The sequence below is a fragment of the Plectropomus leopardus genome, chromosome 8 (assembly GCF_026936395.1).
Source record: "Plectropomus leopardus strain MGB_pleo_1.0 chromosome 8, ASM2693639v1, whole genome shotgun sequence".
Classification (NCBI taxonomy): Eukaryota; Metazoa; Chordata; class Actinopteri; order Perciformes; family Serranidae; genus Plectropomus; species Plectropomus leopardus.
Window position 1 is genome coordinate 17229713 of NC_142183.1, and position 26474 is coordinate 17256186.

At 39.4% G+C, this 26474-nt stretch overlaps 1 protein-coding gene across 1 annotated transcript in view; it reads left to right on the top strand.

Moving 5' to 3' along the window:
• slc16a2 (solute carrier family 16 member 2) overlaps window positions 1-26474 on the top strand; it is a 37032-nt gene that overhangs the window by 2922 nt on the left and 7636 nt on the right. The window contains exons 2-6 of the mRNA XM_042493169.2: window positions 12070-12214; window positions 14118-14616; window positions 19304-19447; window positions 22852-23080; window positions 26172-26435. Of these exons, the coding sequence (XP_042349103.1) occupies window positions 12070-12214; window positions 14118-14616; window positions 19304-19447; window positions 22852-23080; window positions 26172-26419 (1265 nt within the window). The 3' untranslated portion in view covers window positions 26420-26435. The remainder of the gene's footprint in view (window positions 1-12069; window positions 12215-14117; window positions 14617-19303; window positions 19448-22851; window positions 23081-26171; window positions 26436-26474) is intronic.

The window sequence follows — 26474 nt, forward strand, 5'->3', positions numbered from 1 at the left end:
AATCCATTTCCGTTTGGCACGAATGGCCCTTTGATAAAGTTTATTCCCCTGAAGGCTGAATGTTATAGATGTGTACCACAGACATCTGAACTGTACTTGACGGTGTGAGCCAAAAAAACTTTCCTGCTTGTACACGGTTTCATCTCAGAATGTTTGCACCCCCTAAATGTCCCACAGAAGCGGAAATATCTTTATTTCATTGCCTTTATGGGGGGTTTCCCTGTTCTGGCTGCAGTTAAAAGACACGAGAGAGAATGTGAAGTGTATAAAAAGCTAAAAGACCTCATGATCATTTAATTCCAGGATATTTTATTCATTGTGTCACATTCAAGCTGCTGGTGACCGTTTATTGTGGTATTCGTGACTGGAATAAGGCCAATGGTCACCACTCTGTCTCCCTGCGTGCTTAAATTTAAACCAGTCCGTTGAGGATTTTATCACAAGTTTTCTCTGTCTCTCACTGGATGGTGCAAACGTGTTGATGATACAGCTGTTTACTGTAGCAGACAAGGAGAGAAATTACTGATGTTACTTTCAAGGAGTGACACCATTTAGGACTGCACAACTGAACAAAAACATACACAACAAATTGCCAAGTGCAAATTGCAGGAGCTGCAACTTTTTGATGAAGGTAAAAGTGTCACTACTTACGCCCCTACAAAAAATATATATCAGATGTAGGAGAACATGCATGTTTGGTACAGACCCCAGCAAAAACTTTGTCATTATTTTCACTTTTTTTGTTGTTGTGAAAATTAAATGCAAAAAATGACCAGTCCTACTCAAATCCCGACTCATATCGCCATCGCAATATGATTGCTTTTGCATGTTGTGCAACCCTAACACTGTTCAGACTTGTTTCATGCAGAAAAAAACATGGAGTTTAAAATAAAACAGAATAGAACAGCTTTATTATCACTGAACATAATTGTGCAACAAAATTTTCTGTGCAGTACCTAAAAAGTGAACACAAAAAAAACACCATAGAAGGCATTAAGTAGCACAGAACAAATACTGCATGTCCTAAGTTATTGCAGGTTATTAAAATAGGAGAATTTAAATATTGTTGCACATTTTAAATAGCAGATAATAGTCTATGATGTGTAGTTTGATGTGTAGGGAAAAGACTCTCTGAGCCTCTATCAATAACTGACAGTTTCTTGCTTGAGCTCAAAAGCTATAATTTAAAGTCAGCACCATATTTATTGTGAGTGAAGCATCTCTGGAGCTTTGGTCCCTTGATGGCATTACAGAGTCTCAGCCTCTTTGAGGTCATTAATCACATTAACGAACACTGAGTAAATGAGTAATTATTAGTTCATTTCAGGGTTAGGGACTTTCTGTATGGTGTGCTTTAGATTATAGTGACTATAGTTATTGTTTTTGAGGAGGGGAGTAAACTTCCTCTCAAGATCCACAATCACCAGTGTAGGTTGAGGTCGGGTTGTCGGAGGGGATTACAGCTATAAGACTGCTGCCTTAAACAAAGTCAATTCTTTCTCATGTGCACGAAGCGAAAAAAACATTTGTGAGGAGGAGAAAAGATGAAGTGAAAATGCTCAGGCAGGGATCAGGCTCATTTGATTCGTTTGCACTGTTGTTAATGACATCTTGCACCTTTTTATTTCTAATTTATGCGAAGGAAATTACATGTGTCTGGGGGCAGCATGACGAGGCATCACATTACTTTCGGGTTTTGCGGGATAGAGAGCCTGAGAGCGCCTGAAAACAGATACCAGGTCAGATGTATTACTTATATCGTCAACCGAGAGCCGTTGCTGTTAAGGTATTTCTATTCCGTTTCCCCTCTTTTTTTTGCTTGTGGAGGATTTCCAGCCGTTCCTCGGGATTTGATTCCTGGTTGTTCTCATATGTGAAAGGATTAAGCTAGCAGTCTGAGCACTGACCTTTTCCCCCCAGCAACAGAAGAAAACAGAGGGGAACGGCTTAACAACAATAGTCACGCTTGTAAAGGCTGCTTTGGAGCAAGTCTGAGAGGGAGCAGTCAGGAAAAGTTCAATTCACATGTGTAGGACGTCTTAAAACAACATGTAAAAGCTGCTCACAAGAAACAAACTACAGGACCGGAGGGAGAGGAGGCGACGAGAAAAGATCGGGATGGGAGTGTCTTTAAACTGAGCTCCATTATAGGGGGTATTTATTAAGCCTTGAGGGGTAAACAAGAGATGAGCGAAATAGCTCAGAAGTATCAAGGTGGGGGATCAGAACAACTTTCTTTTTAAGTAAAAGAAGGTAATAAATAAGAGGGTTATGAGCTGCAGATGTTGTTTTACTCAGTGTTACAGCATGGCACAGTTGGAGGTTTTTGTTGTGACCACTTGTACCAAAGTGCTGGTATGTTAAGGTTTGTAACCAACATTCTTTTAAAATAAAAAAAACAAACAAACCGGCACTTTTATGATCGGCGGGGAGTAATGAGGTGATGTGCGGTTGGACGTGATGGTCAGACTGCATCCAGCACTGTTTCTGCTGCAGCAGAGTTTGCAAAGCAAAAAGGAAAAAAAGAGAACGTGTGGGAAGGGGAGGAAGTAAAGGACTAAGTGAGCGAGTGATAAATATTTTATTGATACTTGAAATGATTTCCATCTATATGCCACCAGTGGGGAGACTTTGATGAGGCAAAAATCGGAGGCTCACGCAAGTACATTGTGTCCCATTCATGTCTAAATGTAGAGTTGAAGAAATACAGAACAATATTAATTTGATTTTTTAAATTTATGTTAGAGAAGCTCTGTATCTTTATCAAAGTTATAAAGGTAAGAGTTATACCGCAACACAGGCTCCACCAGGAAAGGAGAGGTGGGTTTTTTTACTCTAACTCCAGTTTAAAGTGGATACATATTAATACTTTATTACCCTTTAAAAAGGAAATTTGTCTTCTCACTCTGTATAGACAACACTCAAAACAGTTAAACTCACAGGCTGTAGACAAGAACATCACAGTAAACATGAAAACAAGTCTTCAGCAGTATGACCACGGGCACAAAACTCCTCCATAAAAGGGATTTCTTGTGTGGACAAAGTGGACAAACTGTAAATCTTACTGACAGCATCACTTGGCTGTTGTGTGACTTTTCCATGAAAAGACACTGATAATGTAAACATGACACAAAACAGGCTTTTAACAACATAAGTGGGAAAATTAATTACTATCGGAAAGCTACAAACACCTCTGTGCCACACCTCTACGATGACGCACACAAGTTATTTCTCAGAATATCTCCTAGTGGCTGCAGTAATATTTGAGCCACGGTGGTTAAAATGTAAGTTAAAATAGTCAGGGATTAGGTTATATGTCAAGTTGTTTGCTTTATCATGCCGCTGTCCTCGTTGTGTAACCGTGTTCTGGGTTATTTGGCTTGGCAATCATTTATACTCATACTCAAAATATTACTTTTAAACATTAATTGTGTTGAAGCTGCAGAAAAACAGCATTTATTAGGTGTTTATATCACAGGGCTGGGCCAAATGTTGTCAGCGTAGTGATATTGTGTTATGAAAATAGATATTGTCTCAGATTTTGGATATTGTGTTTCTTTTCCTGGTTAGGTTTTAAAGACTGCATTACCTGCCTGGGCCCAGACCTCTGAGTCCACCCGCTCCACTGAGTTCGAGTTGACTGATGGAAACACAGTGAAACGAGTTGATAGTATTTGTCTTATAAACAGGCAACTGCACTGCAGTGAAGTGATGACATTTCCTGTACTTATGAGCCTGCTCTAGCCATTTTATTATTTAGCCACATATCCATAACGTCTACATTACTAAATATTGTTTAATCAAAATCTCATTGTGTAAATATTTTATGAAAGCACCAATAGACAACACTACAATAATGTTGCAATATTGGTAGAGGTATTTTGGCAAAAAAATATTGTCATATTTGATTTTCTCCATATGCCCAGTCCTACATTTCGCAATCAGCATTAACTTCACCAAAAGCTGAAGCAAAAAACTTGATTATTGCCAGGACTCAAACAGATATCTTCTCAAATTATTATCATACTGCAGTGTTCTTTGTAGTGCTGTACTGTTGCTCAGCTGCTCCATAATTCACCAGCATCTCGAGGGCATCCGTAAATCCCAGGTTGGCAGATCAGACAGTGCTGTGGCATTTTTGGGATTCCAGAGGGCAGGGGAATGGGTTCAGGTCGGATCAGAGTCTCTGCAAGCTCCACACACCCATAAACAGGTAGATAATATATATGATCAGAAACAGAGACGGACTGTTTTTGTTAAATATGGGTTTTTTTTTTTTGCTTTCTAGTTGTTGAACACTTCAGGATTTACTGAAACAGAAAGCAAACAGTACCTCACTGATGAAAAGGACTGTACAGATTCAAAATAGCGTCTTCCTTTTTACAACCAAGGCAAGTGTTTGTGGGAAACATGGTGCTAACTTAAAGAAAAATAATCTCTTTAAATCACACCAGCATGAGACTGAGGCTGCCAGGTTTAAGTCCGTATTAGAGTAGCACAACAGATTGCGTATGAGGAGTCTGGGAGCTGAGTTGCTACACTCACACGTGACACCCTGTACTCTCTGCTAAACATATCCAGTATATATCCATACAAACCCCTCTTGCATTATTAATAGTGTCAACACAAGTGGTTTGCACTGCAGTGAATATTGTTAAGTTGGTGCTCAATATGACTATAAACATCTCAAGGAGTTGTTCATGGTGGTACCAAGTAAACAACTCATGAAGCATCCAGAGGTTTCCTGCTGTTAGAACACATTTATTGGCTGCGGCTGACTTGTTTGAAGACACTCCTGCTAGTTTCTGACAGCTGCTATGCAGCCTGAAGTGATGTTCTGTGAGTAGTTAACCTGTTTGGTAACTGCTGCCGTACAATGATTTATTAACACAATTCCCATGTCATAATACAATAGCAGCTTGTAGAGAATTACTTTGTTGAAAGTATGAGGAACTCTGCCAACAAAGTAAAAGCCTTTATTTTATTTCTTATTGACACTTGCCACATTTTGTTTGATATAATGTTATGTGTGCTGTAAATGCTGCCACTTTTTAAAGTAGTTTGTTTTGCTAACATGCAAGTGACACATGCTTATATGAGCTACTTGGCATCTCCTATTCAGCAAGTGGCAACCTATAAGGCTGAAAAATGAAGCCAATGCAAAAGGGCTTAAAAAAATGTAGTTCATTTAATGGCCACTTGAGGCTGACTCCAAAAGACATTCACCCCCCCCCCCCTAATTTTATAGCTACTCTTCATTTTTTTTACTCACTGATTAGTGTACACTAGGGCTGCACAATATACTGTATACATATACTATACATGTATTTTTAATCATTATTGCTATGCCAACTTTGTCAGTGCCAAAGACTGCAATTTTGCACTGCCTCTAGGAGCAATTTTATCTGATTTGCGCCATGCTGTTAAATCTCTGGCTAATCACACAGAGCCAGACTGTTAGGCATGCTAGGAAAGATCACAATCTATACACATGTGACTGGGGTTTTATTAGATAGATTCAGCTGTTCTCAAACTTTTTCCTTTTCTATCATTGAGTAAACCGAAAACCCCTGATGATGTGTGACATATTTTATGGATATTTCTTATTCAATGCATAATAATAACAGTACAGAACAACTGAAAAACTGCACGTTTAACCCAAATACTGAACGTTATAGCTGCAGGAAGTTTGTGAAAACAAGCAGTTTGGATGTATTTTGAACAGAATATTTATTGTGAGTGCGGCAACAGAGATAAATATTTTCTGATGTTTTTAGAATTTTTTATATGATTCTTTGTATGATTTAAGAAAAAGGTCATACTTAATAGTCTTTTTCATCGCCCTGATGCTTGTTGTTCTGTAGCTCCTTGGCTGTTTTACTTGCATACTTTTCTAATGCAGGCTGTTCAGCAGAGAGTTAAGATTGTGAATATAGATTGTGTTCAGGTCTTCAGGACTTGTGAGATTTTTTCAAAGGTTATATCTTAAATGATAATGTTACCTTTAAAGACTACAATTTCATTTAGTTTTCTTAACAGCATTAATGAAATGCTGAGATAAAAATTCTTGCCATAAAATCTTACCTGATTCCCACAATACCATAAATTCTATCTTTTAGTGTCCGTGTTTTTCAGTTGAAATGACCATTTACGTCATACAGCAACATGTGGCCAGGCGCAGAACCTGCAGAAGGCGTTAAATGTGGCCTTGAGGAAATGGCTTTGAACCTCAGGCTTTCCGCTGATGTTACAAAAATATGTACCATCATGTACCCATGAAAATTGGAAACACAAGATGTTGCATTGTTCAGTTGATGGAGCATTTCCCCCCAGCATTGAAAGAAAATGACTCTCGGAAATCAATTGGACAGTAATGTTCTTTTAATTGTTTTGGCTCATTGGATTTAAAATGACACAAGGACTTTTTTTTTTTAGATAAAAGGGTTACTCAAATCAAATTCCCCCACGAAAATAGCTTAATTTTTGCTACTTTATTTACCCAATTTTATCAGATTTCTGCAACCATCACATTAATTAGAAGTGAATAACATTTTGTTGGCAATGCACAAAGCATCGGAAACTTTTTTTTTTAAGTCTGCAGCAACAAGCCTTTCTGGGAACAATGTCTTTGTTTAGGATAATCCACAGAGCATGCTGTAAACACTTTTCTCTCTCTTACAGTAACGTTTTGTCCACTAAAACTGCTAGTGCTATAATACCAACAGTGGTCATTTATTTGGAATGTTAACACCCTAAAATTGAAGCAGAAAGCGTGTGCTTTAACCTCATTGTTGCATTTCAATTTCATCTATTGTCTTGTAGTATAAAGCAAACACAACAAAATGGTATCACTGTCTAAATATGTAAACAAGTGGGGCAGCTTTTGTGAACTGTAGCTGCGGTGCCGCAGTGTTGAGGTAATCGTTCCATCACAGTCATGTAAATACTTTTGTGAATGACAGTTTTGTTTTAAAAGGAGTTAGAGCATAGGCCGCTGGCAGCCAACAAAGCAAATGTTCAGCTGATAAATGGGTTCATCCCTAATGGTACAAAGTATATTTTGTTTGGTCTTTTTCTGTCATAATGTACAGTGGGAAAATACACATAGTTCTCAAAACAAAGAACACGGATATCCTCCATGCATGCCTAGTACAAGCTGTGCTCTTGGCTAAATCTCTTGGTACATTAAAGCGTCTCCAATAGCGCTTCCCTGCCATAGGAAGTTCGTTCCTCCGACGTACTGATGAGTCCTATAGAGACTCTCTCTCGCTGTCAGACTGCATCCGTCACGTAAAAAGAGGAAAGCTTGTTAAGCCTCCTCACAACACACACACACACACACACGCACACTTTATTTTCCTTTAGTCTCCCTCACTGTGTCCTTTTTCTTTTGTTTGAAAGTGTTCAGGCCTAATTGTCTATAATGAGTACACTCCACTCAGTCTATTCACAGACCTTTTGCTTGTGCCAGGACAGAGGAAAATTGGGGTTTGAAGGTGGAGTTGGCAGGAAAAGAGAAGCGAGAGAGTGGAGGAATGAAGCATGTTTCTGTTAGCCTCTGATGGACCTTGTTACGTGTGTTGTAGACAGTAACATGGAGTGCACTTTCAAACGGGGACTGCAATCATCTTCTTCACAATGGTTCAGTCAAGAGAGCCTCAGATGCAGGTGTGTGTGAAGTAATTGCATAATAATATGACAACAACTGACAACTGATAGTGCTACTGGTACTTGCATGTTGCCTTGCTCGCTCCAGTTAAACAATTTTCTTCTTCTGAAGTATTTTCTTCTGAGGCAGGATAAATGATTAAGACTGTGAACAGAAGTAGGCTGAGGAAGATTAACCCTTGAGCATAGTGCAGTGTGCCTCAACAGTAAGTGGTCTGTTCGCTTATCTTTCTGTAGGTTTTTCCTCATTATTCAATTCTGTCTTTTGTTTTAACCTCTTTTTCAACCAACATGGAACTGGTTCCATTGTAGTTTCCGCACCTAATTTTAAGCCGTTTCAACTGTATCTGGATGGTTCAGTGTCAGAGTTAGCTAGGTGCTAATTGGCATTTGTTGTTCCTGTTCAAGTAAACAAACAAACAAATAAACAAACAAAAAACACAAATAAACAGAACAGTGCCCTACACTACCTAAAACAGGACAATACATAAAATCCCATAAACATTTCACTGCATAAAACAATACAATACATAAAAGTCCATCAGCACAAAATCAGTAAAACAGACTGTAAACAAAGCAAGCATTGGCGATTACAGTTTTGTGCAGATTTTAGACAAAACTTGCATTTGGGAAAGGCAAATGATAAAAACAAGATGGAAAGAGCAGTTATCTAAGACTCAAAGGACCAGGCTTACCACTCTGATCGACTATAAAACATTTTTACGAGGACTCCCAGGGATGAACCGCCAAGAAAGCATGCAAGACACAGTCGGAAATAGCAGACGTATAGCAGTACAAGTCACCACAATGGGTGGCTGAAAAAGATTTAAGATCATGTGGTCTCAAGTGACAGCAACATCCATAAGCAGCAATATGAGCAACTGGAGAAAAACCAGTGAAGGCAAAATTGATCCCAGGTGTAGAAGGGTGCAAGTCTGTGAAAATTAATTTCAAAACAACCTAAACATTGCCCAATTCTGTCAGGAGTTTTGGGCTGAGCATATTTTTTGGGTGATTAACTTTTAGAGAGATACACATGGCATTAAATTTCCAGGATGTATATTTTATTTCACAGTGGAGGCTGCAGGATGTTATTGTGGCCCACGTCCACTACAATAGTCAGGGGAGTCATTTAAGGACTGCAATGTTTTTTTCTCTCAGAACCAACATCAAGTCAGGCTCAACCTCCCTATATGCACGCACAGCACAGTAACCCCAAACTGCAGAGATTATTGGCCAAAGTCAGCATTCCTCTGAGCGATTTCTAGTTTGCCGTATGCAAAAACCCATATAGAGCAGTTTTGCAGTTTTGCATACGTTTTGCAAACTGGAAAGCCCTATGTTAACTCCTCAGGGCAAATGTGGGGCAAAAACTTAACAGAACAAATGTGTGACACACCAGAACGTAAATTTCTGCTTGACTTTGTCTTTTGATGATCTGTAAGTGTCAAGGGTTCAAAATGTTTAAAGCTGCTGTAATCAATATTTTTATATCAACAATGGATCATATGACAATGAATGTGTAATTTTAAAAGGTTCGCATTTAGTGATAAACCAACAGAGAACTATAGCTCAACTCTGCAGGTCCCCTCAGCACTATGGACTCCTGCGTTTTGATTCACTCTTGTCATGAGCATAATTTCCGCCACAGCAGGCAGCTGTTGGTAGTGAAAAATCCCAAAAGCCTACTTTACGCTACGAGCTGCCCACCACTAAACAGTAGACAGGTTAACTTGGTAACTAGCAGCTGGAAAAAGTTACGCATTTAGCAGCTAATAAGTCAGATATTTCCACTGAATACCCAGGAGAAGTGTGGGGTACAGGGTCAAGCATAAGGCTGCATTCACACCAAATCTGGCATTGTGGCAAAAACACCGGTCCTCCCAAGCGTTGAATGTGGGTAGTGGGGCTACACTGCTGTAATCACGTAACAAGTGAAACAGTCCCTTTCTGTTGTTAAATATTATCACAAGTAGAAATAAAGTATGTATTAACAGCTCGTGTGTACCGTCCTGCAAAGGAGAGCACTCGCTTTGTTTGTGTACATGTGCAGGTGTGTCTTTTGTGGCAGTAAAGATCAGCGTTGTGGCTGCATACAGTGAAACCGTATACCGTGGTATGAAAAGTGACAGCAGGTACAACAGCGTTTCTTTGGTATAAATAATGTAATGCTGCGTACTTTGACACCGTGAAACCATGATACTTTTTTGGGAAGGTTATCATACCCTAAAACTCATGCTGTTGAAACCAAGTGAAGATACAACAGTAGGCTAAAAATCATTCTATAGATCATGAACAAATGAGTTGCTGTGATGAAAAATTTGATCTATAGTTGGTCTCCAACCTTTAGTCCTTCACCAACCGGCGATTTAAGCGACGCTCCTGCACCGCCTCACAACCTCTGAGAGTAAGCACCACAATGCCTGATTTAGTGTGAAAGCAGCCTACTCAGAGTGGTTTTTAGCATTTCAAGATCAGTGGTGCAATATGGTGCAATTGTAATACTAAGGTGCTTATGGGAAGCCAAACGCCTTGGCTTATTAAGTAAAGTGGGTTAATCTGATCCAATGCAACTTGATCACTGATTTCCATCTCTATGGTATATTCTTTTTATGGTTGGTATTTTAGTTGAAATGGGTCACTTTACCAATATGCACTTCTCTATATACTGCTGGTATGTGCATAAATTCAGCTACTGTGTTTTGTTCCACACATTATTTAACTTTAAAGAGACTGGTATGGGTTGCATAAAAATTTCAGAGGAAAATGGTTACTAAGGACCATCTAGCAATGAATGATGGAATATAAAAGTATATAGGGGCAAACATAGATCAAGGTTTTTTTTCTTACAATGTCCCAAGGAAATCCTTGTGGTGACTTTCTGCAACATTTTTCTTTTTGAATAAAAACTGAAGGGCAACGTTAGACTAAGTAGTTTTATGTAACCAGTCGCTGCTGTATGCCTCGAAATGTGTTACGAAATGCTTTTGCCAACAACAATGAAGTGTTTTTGTCAATGTTGCGCCTCAAGGTGAAACATTGAACACTTTTTAGGGAAAGTTACAGTGGGAGTTCATGAAGTTTCATAGAAGAATTCCCCCTCTCTTGTTCCATTTGGATAAATAAACTGTAGGAAGGCTAGAGTGCAGTCCCGCCCTTAACATATACAAAATTCGACTTTGTATTGTACTTTGTGTACCAGCAGATTCATAGTACAGAATGTTTAAATCAACTCTTACAACAAAGACGTGTTTGTACAGTGATAGCGCTCGTGTTTCACACTGAACTTAGAGTGTGTGTGTGTGTGTGTGTGTGTGTGTGTGTGTGTGTGTACGTGTGTGCAGGAAGGTAAAATCAGTCCATCCACCTGTTTATCAGCCCCTCTGCTCTCATTCCCAGTTAGCTGTTGGATCAGTGTGACCTACAGCCCAGACACCACGGTAGACATTAAAGCTACCTTTGCTCCCCGGGGTACTGGGCCCAGACATTTGTTTGTTTGCACTTCAGGGTACGCAGTGTCTCTGTTGGATCATTCTGGTTCGTTATGTTTTAACACTGGATGGATATTACACCACAGGCCGGATCTGTCCACTTTGATCCGCTTTTTGATCTGCTTAATCACGATGAGAAATCTTATAGAGTGTGTCTGATGTAAGTAAAGACACAATAATGAGCAGTGTTACATAAATCTTTATTTATAGCAAATCACATCATTGGCGGAGGGTCGCAGAGAGAAAGAGGGAGACATTTCAAAGAAAACCTAGTGGATACAAAGGGTTATAGTTTTTCAAAGCTCCTGCAAACACGACAATTCAATGACTTCACGGTATTCATGTTGTCTGAGACATGAAATGCCGACAAGATAATGAGAGAACAAGACTCAACAGCTTTACATTTGACTGATGCCTCCATTGAGTGCTCAGGTGACACATTGTTTATATAGTGACTTCCATTTGGAAACACAAGGATAAGTTATAAATTAGATTTTCTGTTTTCCCATCTTTTTTTCTATAACAACCTCTAGTTCCTTTCCTCAAGTGGGGTGATATAAACTGCAGTTGTTTGACTATGTAACAGCTGCTGCGAGGCAAACTCTCCAGCTGTATGATGATGTAGGAACTGTAGTAACTGTTAAAAGATCACCTATGACAAAATGAGTCCGTGAATTGTTTTCATGCAGGAAAAGACAAACATTCATCCTCGTTATTTTTACTCCCTGTCAGATTTATTGCATCCTGTATACCTAATACATATTAATTTACAGCTCACTTTTCATGTTACATGGACTTTGGTCCTTGTTTGGTGTGCAAACAGGTCAAGATAGTCTTTTCTGTAGTTACAACATTCAGGGTTTCTCCATGTTTCTGACAATGAATTATCTCATCTCTACTTCCTCTCCAGCCTGGGTCGGAGCCCTTGCCATGGGCATGATCTTCTTCTGTTCGCCAGTGGTCAGCATGTTCACAGACCACTTCGGCTGTAGGAAGACGGCTGTCAGTGGAGCGACGCTGGCTTTTATAGGGCTGCTCAGTACATCCTTTGCAAAGTAAGCTGCTGTACATTTATCATTTAAAACATCCCTTGCCTCAGCCCCAGACTGTGCTTCTGAGGTGTTGCTATTACATGTTTTCCACAGAGTAAAGTATTTGTTTTTCTGAAAGATAAATAACCTGCTATGTTTGAAAAGCCCCAAAGTGAATCTAACAACACTTAAAGCTTTCCCAAAGGAATTCCCAAAGTCTGTAATAATCCAGGCTGTTCTCATCCACTCTCCATACTAATACATGTAAAAAGTAATGCACTATATTAGCATGAAACTCCCAAAATCATTAGCCAGGAGGCTATGACCCTGTGACCTATGTGCTACAGGGTGTTGGGAGCAAACAGGTCCCCAGGAAGCCTGCAGGGCTTTGAAGCTGATTTCCGTAGTGGCCAAAAGTAGAATTACAACTTCTGAGCCCATCACATGATGCCATTGGGCTCAAAAAGACTTTTTCCTATAGATGGTATGAAAGAGATGTCTGTAAATCAGTGTTTACATTATTTGAGCGTCACAACCCACTGCAAAATGACTCGCTTTTCTATAACAATTTGATCTATTTCATCTGATAACATTCAGAAAATCTAGAAGAGCTACACTATTTAATTGCTTTATCCCCATTCAAGTTTGCAGAGTGCTAAACCGAAAGTAGCCGGCTTGGCTGGGAGGAAGTCGGGGTGGTGGTTGGGTCAAAGAATCGCAGGACTTAAACTCAGTAGTATGCCTTTTGCGTCACTTGTGAAACCAAAAGTCAACACAGAGTTATTTTAAGTTATGTACGTACGCAACGTCACATCACACCATGCCACATTAAGTTCATCATAATACATACATCATAATGTGATGACGCACAACCATGAGTCATTTTCTCAAACAAACCTAACCTAACCAGTAGGGGCGCTAGTTCATAAGATATCATATGAACCATTGTACAAAGATATGTTAAATAAACTTGTTAAAAAAAGATCAACTATCTTGTCTCTCATCATTGACAATTATAGCTCAAAATGAACATTTTTAAACTTTGGTTGATGTTGTTAAACAAAGCAAAGACATTTCAGGTGACAATCTTTGTTTGGAATAGGGGACAGAGTCACAGCTGTCTTTTTTGATTCTGGAAATACTTAAAGAAAAGCAGTAAATTGACCTTTGTTGTTTGTCAAACATAAACTGAGTTGCTTAGTTTATGTTATTAGGTACAAAATGGGACTAAACTTGTCCCACTGCAGCTGAAGTATGAGGAGCCTTAGGCATGCAACCTGCATACAGTTTGTGTTAGGAATACTGAAACTGAACATTTTCAGCATTGTCATGACAATAAGAAAATTTCAGTGCCACACCCATAATATGAAACTGCTTAATTCAGTCTGAGTGGCACAGGCTCACTCATAATAGTCATGCAATTAGTCACACTTAGCATCTGAGGTGCCTTTAATAAATTAGTGTTGTATATTTACACATTATTTGGGAACCATTGGCCAAGTTTTGCACTAGTTTAACACTCACAGAAGCTGCACACAGTGAGAGAGAAAACAAAGGCTACTGAGATACAAGGAAAACAAAGTTAGATTCCAACCCAACAGATGTTAGGGAAGATGTCTCAACTCAGTCCACACTTTAGATGTTTTATTACTGACAAAGATCTGATATCAGCGGCCAGAATTACAGTTCTTACACTCGTTGTTTAACTGTGAGCCTTGTACTAAATGATTCTTATTGTCTTTTTATTGCTCGTTTGGATAATATAGTCAAGTCAATATTATTTCTATAGCCCAGTGTTACAAATCACAAATCTGCATCAAAGGCAAACTCTTTTCCTTTGAGCCTCAGTTTATACAATAATTAATGCTACAATAAACATATGGTCAAGTAATAACCACAACTCCTCTTTTTTTCTTTTGTATTGCAGCTCCTTGGGCCTTCGCTATTTCACATATGGCATACTGTTTGGCTGTGGCTCCTCTTTTGCCTTCCAGCCCTCGTTGGTTATCCTTGGCCACTACTTCCGCCAGCGTCTGGGCCTGGCCAACGGCGTGGTGACAGCTGGTGCCAGCCTCTTCTCAATGGGCCTCCCAGTTTTTCTCCAAAAGGTGGTGGGACCTCTAGGCCTCAGCAGGACCTTCCAGATCCTCAGCCTCTTCATGCTGGTCCAGGCCCTCCTGGCGTTACTGTTCAAACCTTTACTGCCTGCTGGAGGAGGCATGGGGCCCCCTGGCATGGGTCCTGGTCCTGCCAAACCCCAAACCCAGCCAGGGGCCACTGTTCAGGGGGGGAGTAAGTGGAGCAGGGTCCTGGGTGGGGTCAGGAAGTACTTCAACCTACGTGTGTTTCACATCGTCACATACCGAGTGTGGGCGTTTGGAGTCGCCACAGCTGTACTGGGCTACTTTGTGCCGTATATCCATCTGGTAAGAACAAGAATAACTTATGATGTACATTTTGTGCTTCCTTCTGCCTTGAATTAAGGTATTTAAACTCAAGACTGTAAATTCAGCTTTGTTACATTCTGTTTAAATTGAAGAGATGTTGCTGGGAAATTGTTCTAATGATTTTGCATCAGTGACAGCCCCGGCTGAAGGCATTATGTTTTAAGGGTTGTCCGTCCATCCAGTCCATTCTGATGAACAAGATACTTCAAGATGGCTTAAGGGAATTTCTTTAGATTTGGTACAAGCGTTCACTTTGACTCATGGATGAACTGATTAAAATGTGGTGTTTAAAGGTCAAGTTCACTGTGACCTTGTGTCTGTCTCATTCTCGTGGACGCAGTATCTCAAGATGGCCTTTGGAAAATTTCCTCAAATTGGCACAAATGTCCATTTGGATTCAAAAATGTACTAATTTAAATTTGGTGGTTAAAGGTCACTTTGACCTCACAAAACATGGTTTTGGCCATAACTGATATCCTATTTATGACAGAATTTCACACAAATAGTATATAATAATGAAGTGATGATATTTCATATCCAAAAGGTCAAAGATCAACTTCAAAGGTGCTAATTGTATAAATCTTATGTGCTGCTGGGTTAAAGATGGTTTTCACTGACATGAGTAAAAACTATAAATACTTGTTTACTCAGCAGTCGTCGATTCATCTCAGTTGTGCTGAAACATGATCTAACATGGAATACATACTGTAACTTTCTCGCATATTTTTGGTATGTGACTGTGAAAATATAGGAATCCTGACCTCTTTATTGATATTATAGTTATGCAAACAGCATTACGGAGTTGATTAGTCTGAGTTGTGTAATCACATATCTGGCATGTATTGAAACTGCTTCATTTTAAATCATATTTGCATGAAGCAATTTTGTCACTGGTCTTAAGCTGACTGGCGACAAAAGAGCTTCAGACTTTAAAAAAAAAAAAAACAGATCAGCTAATAAGTTCATTTTTGCCTCATTTCCACTGCATAGTTGGGCTCAGAATGACTCAACTTTTGGGTGCTAGATCTTTAGTTTTCCAATGCAGATAGTACCCCCTCATTGTAGGGAAGATTTTCAGTTGATTGCCGTAGTGAATGCCATGACATCATCTTTGACACAACGCTTAGTGAATCTTTTCAACGGCTTTCATCAGTAACCAAACAGAGTAATGTTTGCTTTAAGAATGTCAGTTGTGCAGAGTAGTGAACATAGTGTACGCTGTAGTTCTGCAGGCTGCAACTTTTAAAATCTGGGTCAAGTAAATAAAAAGATTATGGCCACTATAGACAGTAGCTTAGGTGTTTAAAAATGGAGGGTTTGTGCAGGATGACCCATGTCGTGCAAGTATATATACCCTCAGAGCAATCAGTGGTCTGCAGAGTTTTAACCATAGAAACAGAAAGAGTTGAAAGGACATTGAACTGTTTGCCATGGTCATCTGACTGAGGGAGATTTTTTTTTTTACTATTAACACATGTCAGTGGGGACATTGAGTGTCATGAGACTGAAAGCAGGTGGACCTAAATGCAAGAGGCAACAGACAACTAGATCTCAAACAGATAGCTTTTGGTTTCAGGAGCAGAAAAACAGCAAACAGAAAGTCACACAACCATGATCCAACAGAGAGTGAACTGAAAACCAGGACTTAAATACAAACTCCAATGACGAGGGAATGAAGTGCAGGTGCAGAAAAGCGGCGGAGAAGCCCAGGTGAGGAGAATAAGGTGATGAGGCAGAGGAGAAGGCAGGGAGCTGAGTGACAGGGAGACACTGAGGAGCAGAGAAGGACTGATGAGGCTGACGCAGGGCAGGTGTGCAGATGAGCAAAGGAGGGAGAGGCAGCACAGGAGCATAGTAATTAAAAAACACAGCAAACTGTACCCAAAAACCAAGAAATAACAATTCTTCTTGATAATAAACCAACCAAGTGAAAACAAAGACAGCCTAATGAATGAAGGCAACTTAAATGAGTCTTAAACAAACACTTAGTTCAGTCTTCACAAAAGTGTGAAGGAATTAGGACTCTGATTGTGACAGTAAAGTGTGTCAAACTCACAATTTTTTTCTGGTTTGGCCTATTTTTACATGTATTTTCTTTACTGAACGGAAAACAGAACACCAATCCAAGTTCCTCTCACTTACCGAACTAACAAACACACTTTAACAAAATTCAAATTCACACTCAACAAAAAACAAAATAAAACTCTTCAGTGACGTTTTACAGAGTTCCCACGTTCATGAAACTCCTGGATAAGTTCTGAAATTTAAAGTACTGTTTTTTAGGCCTGGAAATGCTTTGGAGTTAAGTTTTGAAAAAGTTTTAATATTCATTGTTATGGCTTTTGTTTTAATTATGTCCATAAAATTCCCAAAACATGTTGAATATCACACAAAATATGTTGTATTTAAAATCTGTGCTGTGTGACCATGGATTGAAATTTCTTCATTCTTTCCATTACAAAAATGTCATGAATTATATCATACCAGTTCTCTGCTGATGGAGTATCTGGCTGGAGTAATTTCCTTGTAATCGCTTTTTTTGTTTTTATGTTTGTAGATGTTGAAAGTAAAATGCCAAACAGGAGTTCATTCCACTTAAATATGATGGTTATCCCAAATCTAGTCCCTAATACTGCATAAATCATATGCCATAAAGCATTTACTTTTGGGCAGACTCAAAACAAATTGTACAAAATCTACAGAGACTCTACCAGCCAAAAGTCCTCCACTCAGTTTAGCTCGATATCCTCCATTGACATTCACAATATTTCTTTCAAACTTCCTCTGAAATACAATACAAGATTCCCTCTCTTACTTTTGTTTTACATAATTGATATTTACAGTCTTGCCCTCCTGAAGCCTCTTGTTTAGTCTTGTAATTATTTTAAGCCCTGAGTCTGTCATATAGGCAATGACATGCATACCTACTCCGCTACAGCCCTGTTTATTTTCTGCGCTTCTGGAAACTTGGCACCATATTTTTGTTGGTGATCGAACAGAGTCAGCAGGGTAGGCTGCAAGTGTTTCTATCTAGTTGCAGGTCGACTTTTCTCATCTTCAATCTGGGACTTTAGGAGAAACATAATACTTTTCAGACACAAATAATGGTGTAAACTTGTCAGATTAGTGTCACAGACGCGCAGGACTGATAACATTGGCTGCGTAGCTCGCACATTAAAGGTCGTTTTATTATTAGCTGTTTGCTGCTATCTTAATGATAGCACAATAGAAGGCTACTGTGACTGTTGGCTAATAGCTAATAATAAAACATAATGTTAATGTGTACCATTGGCCAGATTAACATTAAGGATAAATGTTTAATACTTTAATGATCTTGAAACAGGAGCTTTACTAACCTGGCACTATAGGTATCAACACTGTTGCAAATTAGTATTGTATCCAGTACTATTTTTTAGTATTGATTAGTGTCTGAATATTAAGTTTTTTAAAACCTTAGTATGGTTTTAACTCGACCTTCGAATATTGGCTCAGCTTACTTGAAACCTTGACCGAGATGGAGCCAACAAAGTACCAGGTGCTATTCACAACTCTTGCCAGTTGAAAACTAAAAAACAGCGAGTCCGGTTAAATAGAGCTGTGTCGTATCATGCAGCGGAAATGTGGCATTGGTGTCTTGTTCCCCTGCTGGTGCTCAGCCTACCAGCTGCCGTCAGTTAAAAGGAGACACCGCATTTTAAGTGGCCAAAAGGAAAGGCAATCTTTGTGATATTTCTCCAAAGACCTCTTTTTCTTTCTTTTCAATACTAGTAAAGAAACTCTTTACAGTATATCTAAGATAACACTGACATTATTTTTTGATTGCAAAAAGGATGACTTATTCTGATTTCTGTTGGAATTTAATAACATCGTGATGAAAAAAGAAGTTGGATCTCTCCCAAGTCAAAGCACAGTAATTTTGCTTATAGTATATTTGAAAAATCTTCACGTGACCTATTACCGACTTTGGTGTGAGATAGCCAGAAAGTGAAGGATGAGGGTGAAGGATGAGGATGAAGTGTAAAGCTGCAGCGTGGAGCTGTGAAGTTGATCTCCCTCCATCCAGATGTCGGATGTTCCAGCTCCGGCCTCCCTCTGTCAGACCTGTTGTTTCAGGCCGAGGCCCAGATGTAAACACAGCCCCGGTCTTTGTATTGGCTCGACCACCTCAGGAAACCTCTCCTGTATGGCCTCTCTGTATCCCTAAACATGCCTATCCTATGGCCATTGATGAATGTAGAGCCCTTCAAAGCAGAGCAAATATTTCGCAAGTTCAGGAAAGACTTCAGAGGGCGGTTTAATGTTTTGGATCAGATTTGGGTGGTCAGGGCTGAGGGGAGTGGGAGGGTCTGACCTATATGCGTTGGGTCTTCCTGTCCTGTTCCAAAGGTCTGTGGATGATGACATTTTGTTGTTGTTAGGCCTTGGCTTTGGTGTTATGGATGGACATACCTCCACTCCATCGAATGCACACCCATGTGCAGAGTTCATTGACATCTTTAGCGTGAAGCATGAGAATATGGTAAAGTTCACCTGCTGGTTGTGTGATATCTGTAACTCATTATTGGAAGCCTCTCAAGTGAGTTTCTTTGCAGCACAATCATATCTAATCACCAAACACACAGCCAAAGCTCACACAGCATTATGTCTTTTTCTCTCTATATCTCAGATGAACTTTGTGAAGGAGCAGTTCAAAGGGACCCAGAAGGAATGGGTGCTCCTGGTCTGCATAGGAGCTTCATCTGGGGTGGGACGCCTCACTTTTGGCAAGATCGGAGACCACATTCCTGGTCTTAAAAAGATCTACATGCAGGTGAGGAAATGCCTGAAGACATGAAATGTAGGCACTTCATTTTTTCTTTTAAACTCATGTAATAAAAAATGCTATGTGGGCGTGGAGCATTGAGTTGAGATTAAATGTGGCTTGATTTGTAAAGAGACCTGTTATGCTTTTCCATATTTTGTGTCTTATGTAGGGTGTTACAATGAATAATGTTCATTTTAAATGTGTCAAAAGTTTCAAATAATGAATGGACCTGCACTTGTACAGTGCTTTTCGAGTCATTCAACTACTCAATCATATTAACATTATGAGTCACATTCACCTATTCACATGCACATTCACACACTGGTTGCCATGGCTACTGTACAAGGTGCCACCTGCTCCTCAGTTTTTAGGCATTCATACCACTGGCGCTAATTTAGGTTCAACATTGGGAGTGGGGTGGTTAAGTTTGATAGCATCATCACGCTATTAGTACATTAGTTTCAGTCTAATTGTGTCATACCTTAAAAAATATGTATATGAGCTTTATTACATCAAGTGGAAAATGTGCATATTTATGTAAATCCTCCTGTATTCATGTAAAAATGTCCTTAGACCAGCAGCGGGTGTGCTCCGATGTGCCTGTACCACCTTACTCTCAAGCTGGCACACCCAGCCAAATCCTAAGAAATATGAGTTAACAGCAAATTTAAAAATCTTAATATATTTTATTATTTTGTCACAGACATTACTCTTCAGTTAACACGCTGCACAATTGAGCGCTTGTTTTTTTACTGTTAACGGGCTCAAAACAAGCAACAGGGTAACTATGCTCTCGGGCTGATTGAACAGTTGATCCATTCTTTCATCTGGAAAGGAGCTGACAGAGGTTTCGGGTTATAATAAATTATTTTTTTTCTTTTCGACCAAGCCCCACTGCCTCACACTGTGATGCACTGGTATGTAGCCTGTGTTAGATTACAGTAGTTAAATAAATGATGTTCTATAGAGACAGCCTCGTTCATAGATGTAGAGTCCAACACTTCTATCTTAAAATTACTGCAAATCTAAAAATCAAGGTACTATTAAATATAAATATGTGTGTGTGTGTGTGTGTGTGTGTGTGTGTGTGTGTGTGTGTGTATGTATGTATATATATATATATATGTTTTTAACTTGTTAATTCCTGACAATAACTGAGTTCAGGATATCATCCAAACTACACCCATACTGAAAATCAATCATTTTCACTGTATCAGAGTTTGTTCAACTGTAAGATATCCGCTGGTTTTACTGGTCAAGCCCACCCAACATCAAATTGTGCTGTGTGTGGCCCGAACTAAAATGAGTATGACACCCCTGGTGTAGAATATGACACTCCCACTGAAAATGATTATTTAGTGTCACTAGTTTGAACATTACACATTTTGCTTTGCTATCAGAGTGATTCAGTGTGCGTCTTTACAGGCTCATAGGCTGCAGGTAAACATGACGCAGATTCTAATTCGCACACATTTACAGTACCAGAATAAAAAGCTTTCATGTTGCTGAAAGAATTATTCGTCTAGATAATAGCAGCTGGGATGATTCAGTCCTGAGGAAATGGAAGCACAGCAGTTCAAAGCAGGTGTGAGAGTAGAATACAAACAGGATTTGACATATCTTTCCCATCTATAAGTAGCTCCTGCTGAATGCAAACACACAGCTGATCCATGGGATGTGTTGTCCAGAACCACCACACCCCCGTCTGCATGTTGTTTATAAGCAGAGGGGCACTGACACGGATGCGACACGCGTGCTAAAAATGTGCAGATATAAAAACACAAAACATATGTTTCAATTGCTGCTAGTGGATAATAAGATTGTGCTGCGATAATGTTTTCCACTGAAAAAGAAAATCTGCAGCAAATTCACTGCCATTTCTCTTCTGCTATTATAAAAGATAAACACACTGGAGTCTTTTATAGATGGGAATGTTTGTTCTTTCTCTTATCCAGGGCTTAACGACTTTAAGGTAACACTTTTCAGTACATTGCTGAGGCACAGAACCCTCCTTCAGCGATCACAGTATTAAACTCATGAACTCTCTGAGCTCAGTGTAATGCAACAGTATAAGCTGACTGTTTAGATTTGAACAAACAGACAGGCAGCCTCTGCTAGCTGCAAACAAAAACACAAAGAACAGACCTTAATTCCTTGCTCAGCCTATAGAACAGATGGTGTTAGGGAGCTGTTTGGAAATTCCTCAGATTTATATTGCTTTATCATAGCTATAATCTCCACAAAGCTTATTATTTCAGCTAATCGTGCTCAAAGGGAACAAAAGCAACATACTAGATCAAAACGTAACAAATTTACTGGAAAATGGCATTTAACTATTTTGTAATAATAAAGTCAGTTTCAGCTCTCAGTTTTCAACATTAGGATTCCCCTCTGTTACTATCATCAGTGCTTCTGTAAATACTAGAGAGAAAAAAAATAAATAAATTAAATAAATAAATAAAAAAAAAAACTTCTCCCAGTTATATTTCCTTCAGTGTTCATTGTTCAGGAGGTTTTTATCAGGAGACGAATCATCTGCAGAGGACTCTTCCTCTCCAAAACAGACAAACCAGGTGATTTAAATCAGTAAAAACAGTGAATAAAGCAGTTTTGTGTCACAAATCAGTGTTTTTTCCAACGCTTTTTGGCTCATTGCAGATGAGCCGCTAGCCCAGCACCTGCCGATGTGTTCGGACCTTTTTTCTCTGAAAACTTACAATCTAGACTTTCATGAGCTTTTTACCAGTAGACAAATTATCTGTAGAGATCTTTTCCTCTCCAAAACAAAGAGACCAGGTGATTTAAACTGGTAAAAACACTGCATAAAGCAGTTTCACATTAAAAAAATCTCTTTTTCTGGCACAATTGCTGCTGAGGGGCTGCAAAAACGTAAGTAGCTTTTTGGAGAGACAAAGATAGGTTTGTTCGTTCGTTGGCGGTGAAACCTAACGGACGCCAAGGATGGGGACTTCCCTATGTAGATGTAAACAGCTCATTCTAAGGTAGTAAAAACAAAAAAATATATATTTTTTTAGGGGATTACACGCTAAATAAAACATTCTTATTATATTCTGTTCTATTTCTGTCAATATATGCCCCGAAACCCTACAAAGTGGACCAAAACTTGTTTTATTTTAGTGCAGTACTTAAGGTACATTCATACAGGTGCCGTAATTCCAGTTATACAAGTGCAATAAATATTATTATTGTAGTGCAGTTTTGCAGTACGTTTATGTATTTTTCTTGTTTTTTTGGAACCTGTTTTGTCCGTTTTGCTGAAGTTGTTTTCGTATTGTTTTCCTGTGTCTTTTTTTTTTTTTACATTGTTCTGTAAAGCGCTCCTGGTTTCATTGTATTCTGTACAATAACAATTAAGGCTTTCTTTTCTATTTTCAATGTGTCTGTTTCAGGTGGCGTCCTTCTTGGCTCTGGGCCTGATGTCTATACTAATTCCTCAGTGCTCGGTGTTCGAGGGTCTGGTGGCGGTGTGCGTGTTCCTGGGGCTGTGTGACGGCTGCTTCCTCACCATGATGGCCCCCATAGCGTTTGAGCTGGTCGGGCCCATGCAGGCCTCGCAGGCCATAGGATACATTCTCGGCCTTATGTCTCTTCCCATGACTGCGGGTCCACCCATTGCTGGTGAGAAGCAAAAAAAAGCGCTGAAGATGTTGGCAGTAACAGTGCACAACAAGCTGATTGATAGAGTAAAACTGTATGTAGGGAGTAAGGGGAGAGAGAGACAAATGTAGGGCAGGATAGACTGTACAGAGGATTGTATTTAGTGTTGAGAGGTTTTGGGCATGTGGCCAACTGTTGGCTGTCTCTAGGGATTTGTCTTCAGGGGAAAAAAGTACATACAGGGTCAGATCTCAGAACTCAACTCCCCTTATGTCTCCTCTTCCTCCTTCCTCTCCTCTTCTCTCCAGCTCTCTAACAACACAAGTGTATAGAGGAGAACTGAGGGCAGACCACTCATTTGATGACTCAGGCATCCTCCTGCTCTCTCTTGCCAACCTCTCTCAGATCTCACACAAACCTGAGCAGCTTTTACTATAAAACACTTCCTTTTGTGGCTGCTGCTCTGCATACCATATGTTTTTATTCATGGTTTCAGATGTTTGTCCAAATTTAATTTCTCAAGCTCAAAACAAAACAACCCAGTTTCACTTTTTAAGAATATCCAAGTTTCTTGATAAGGAAACCATGAGGACATTAGCTGCATAAATAGTTCAGTACCACTATGATTACACCTACATAAGCAGGTACAGTGGGATAAATAAAAGATCAAAAGGTAATCTTCTAAAAGCTCAGACTAAACTAATTAGGGTCGTCCTTAATCACAGTCCAAGAATGCAGATTAGCCCCGAGCGGGAACCTCCGAGGCTGGAAAATAAAGCCAATGTGGAACTGCAAAAAAAAAAAAAAAAAAAATCTGCAGATAATAAATTAAAAAAATGACAGTCGACAAACCAATGGATGATGTTATGGTAGCTGCATCCATAATTATACAGTCTATGATTAGCTCAAACCAATCAAAGAGAGTTTAGGTGGCTCCCTGTTGAAGGTAGAACAAAGGTAGAAAAGTATGTAAGCGGTTTATTTGAATAGATAATATTGATGCTGAATTGACCAGACTGCTGTCAACATATGGTGCCTTTTATCTTGTGTTTCTAGAATTAAATTAGAGTGTTTTTATGGACACCTAACTCTTGAAAATGGGGATCTTGCAGGATCACTATTTTCAGATCTTTGCAGATCTTGTAGTGTATGACTGAAAAGTCACATTGTTGTCAGATGTGAGAGGGTTTTAGACTTTAGTCTTTTCAATGTCTTCCAGTGCAGTGGTTCCTAACTGGTCCAGCAATGGGGTCCAGATTTCTCCTTAGTCATTAGTTCAAGGTCAATACATAAGAAAAATTACCACATTTTCAATTTTATTTGGGCTTAAAACACAAAGAAAAAAACATATTGTAAGAATAGAACAATAGAACAGAAATGGCAAATAAAAATAAAAGCACTGTGCTGGAAATTCACTGTACCCCATAATAAACTGTATTGCTTTTTTGTAAACTTTAGTTTTACAGTTTGTTCGTTTTTGGTAACATACAGAGGAAACATTAAGGCTGGAAGGAGTTTTGTGTTGAGAAAAAAATGCAATTACTTTGCCCCCCACTTGTAGTTCTCTACAGCCAATTTTATGCCTGAAAAATCTCTACTTTTGTCAGTGACTATCACCCCATCCATTGCATGTGGAGATAAACCATCCAAATGATTGCATTTTTTGTCTTTGTACACAATGACCTACATTCAGACACAAAGTACAGCACAGTGGCATAAATTTTCCTCTTGACTGAACACAGATGCAGATGTTATGGTTATAGGTTAAGCATAACATGTAACATGTACATGATGCATGCTATTTAAATGTGTAATATAGATTTTCTATTTATTTGTTACATTTTGTTTAGTATAAAAAAGCCATGCATTTACCCTGCACCCAAAACAAAGGCAGCTCTGCTCCTCAGAAGTCTGAATGTGATTACCACCGTGCTGTTCTGTACAGTCTGTACAGTTCATGAGCAAGAATGCATATGGTACAGTCAACAATGTGAGCGCACACGCCTCCTACTGCTCCCACGTCACAAGCTCGGCGGTAGATTAAACATGTAGTGCAGTGTGTTAAACTCGTTGACCTTGCTTTCTCACTGTCGGTACAGCTTGTTTGCCTGTGCTCGCGTGCAGATAAATATAGAATGTGGACATACGACCTGCAGACCGGGTGAGGTTTTAGTGCTGTGTTTCAACACAATGAGACAATCCCCCTGTTAGCCTCCACTGTTGAAATATGTTACAGAATTACTGTGGACATATCTTGTTTTGTCCTTTGACCTTTTTGAACCTGCTTTAGTGCATTAATGAGGCAAAACAATGGTGAGCCAAATCTAAGGATATGTCAGTATATTCAGCGCTGATGATGTCATGGTGTACTGACACGCCCACCTTTACACCTACTGCAGCAAAGTGAGACATAAAACCTCAACTGGTCAGAAAAATCAAGATTTGTAGCTGCTGTTATGTCACTCTTTTTAAATAAATAGCTCACCATCTTGCTGAAAGCTGGTAATTTTTTTCCCCAACTTTTTGACTCACCGGCCAAGGTGACTGGTAGATAAAAAAAATCCACTGGCAAAGTTTTTTTTTTCCAACTGACCCAAATAATACATTGCACTTTTGTGCCACATATGCTTTAGTTTCAGTAAATTGAATCAAGATAATAGGCTAAGATATTGACCATTGGCTAATACAAGCCTAAATACAACTCAATAAGTTGTTTCCGCCAAATTTCATGAAAGGAGACTCACAGCATGGCTATTTTGGTACAAACATTTACCTGTTTGTGAGGTGGATAACCTTCCGAGATTTTCTAGCCAAACAGAAAATCTACCTACATTTGGTCAAGTGTTAATTTCAGATTATGAATGCGAGCTGCTGCACAAATGCAGCACTTCTTTCGCTAAAATCACAAATAGATCTTTTTCAATGCAGACATTTCGACGTTTTATAGCTTAACTTAATAACATTAATAATAGTTGCATTCCTCGTAGGGGAGGGCTTAGTATCTTTTTTCAGACTATCAGCTAAGCTAGGCTAATTGCTTCATAGCTCAGGTTGTGTTTCAAAGATTTAAGACATTATAAATTAACTCTGTCCCTCTGCCTCCATTGCACAGGTCTGCTACGCGATCACTTTGGAAACTACACGGTGGCCTTCTCCCTGGCCGGGGTGCCTCTTATGGTGGGGGGCGTGGTGCTGTTCTTTGTGCCCCTGATACACCGCAGGCTCCAGGCAGCGGCGTCACCAGAGGAGACATCCACAACTGCCCACATGCTGCCCACAGCCTCACCAGCGGGGGAGCCCAAGAGCTGCTCCAATGGAGACATCCTGCCGGGCTACACTGACGTGGAGACACACATTTGAGTCGCACCGTACAAAGGTTACATACATTTACATCGTGTTTGTACACCGGAAAGTC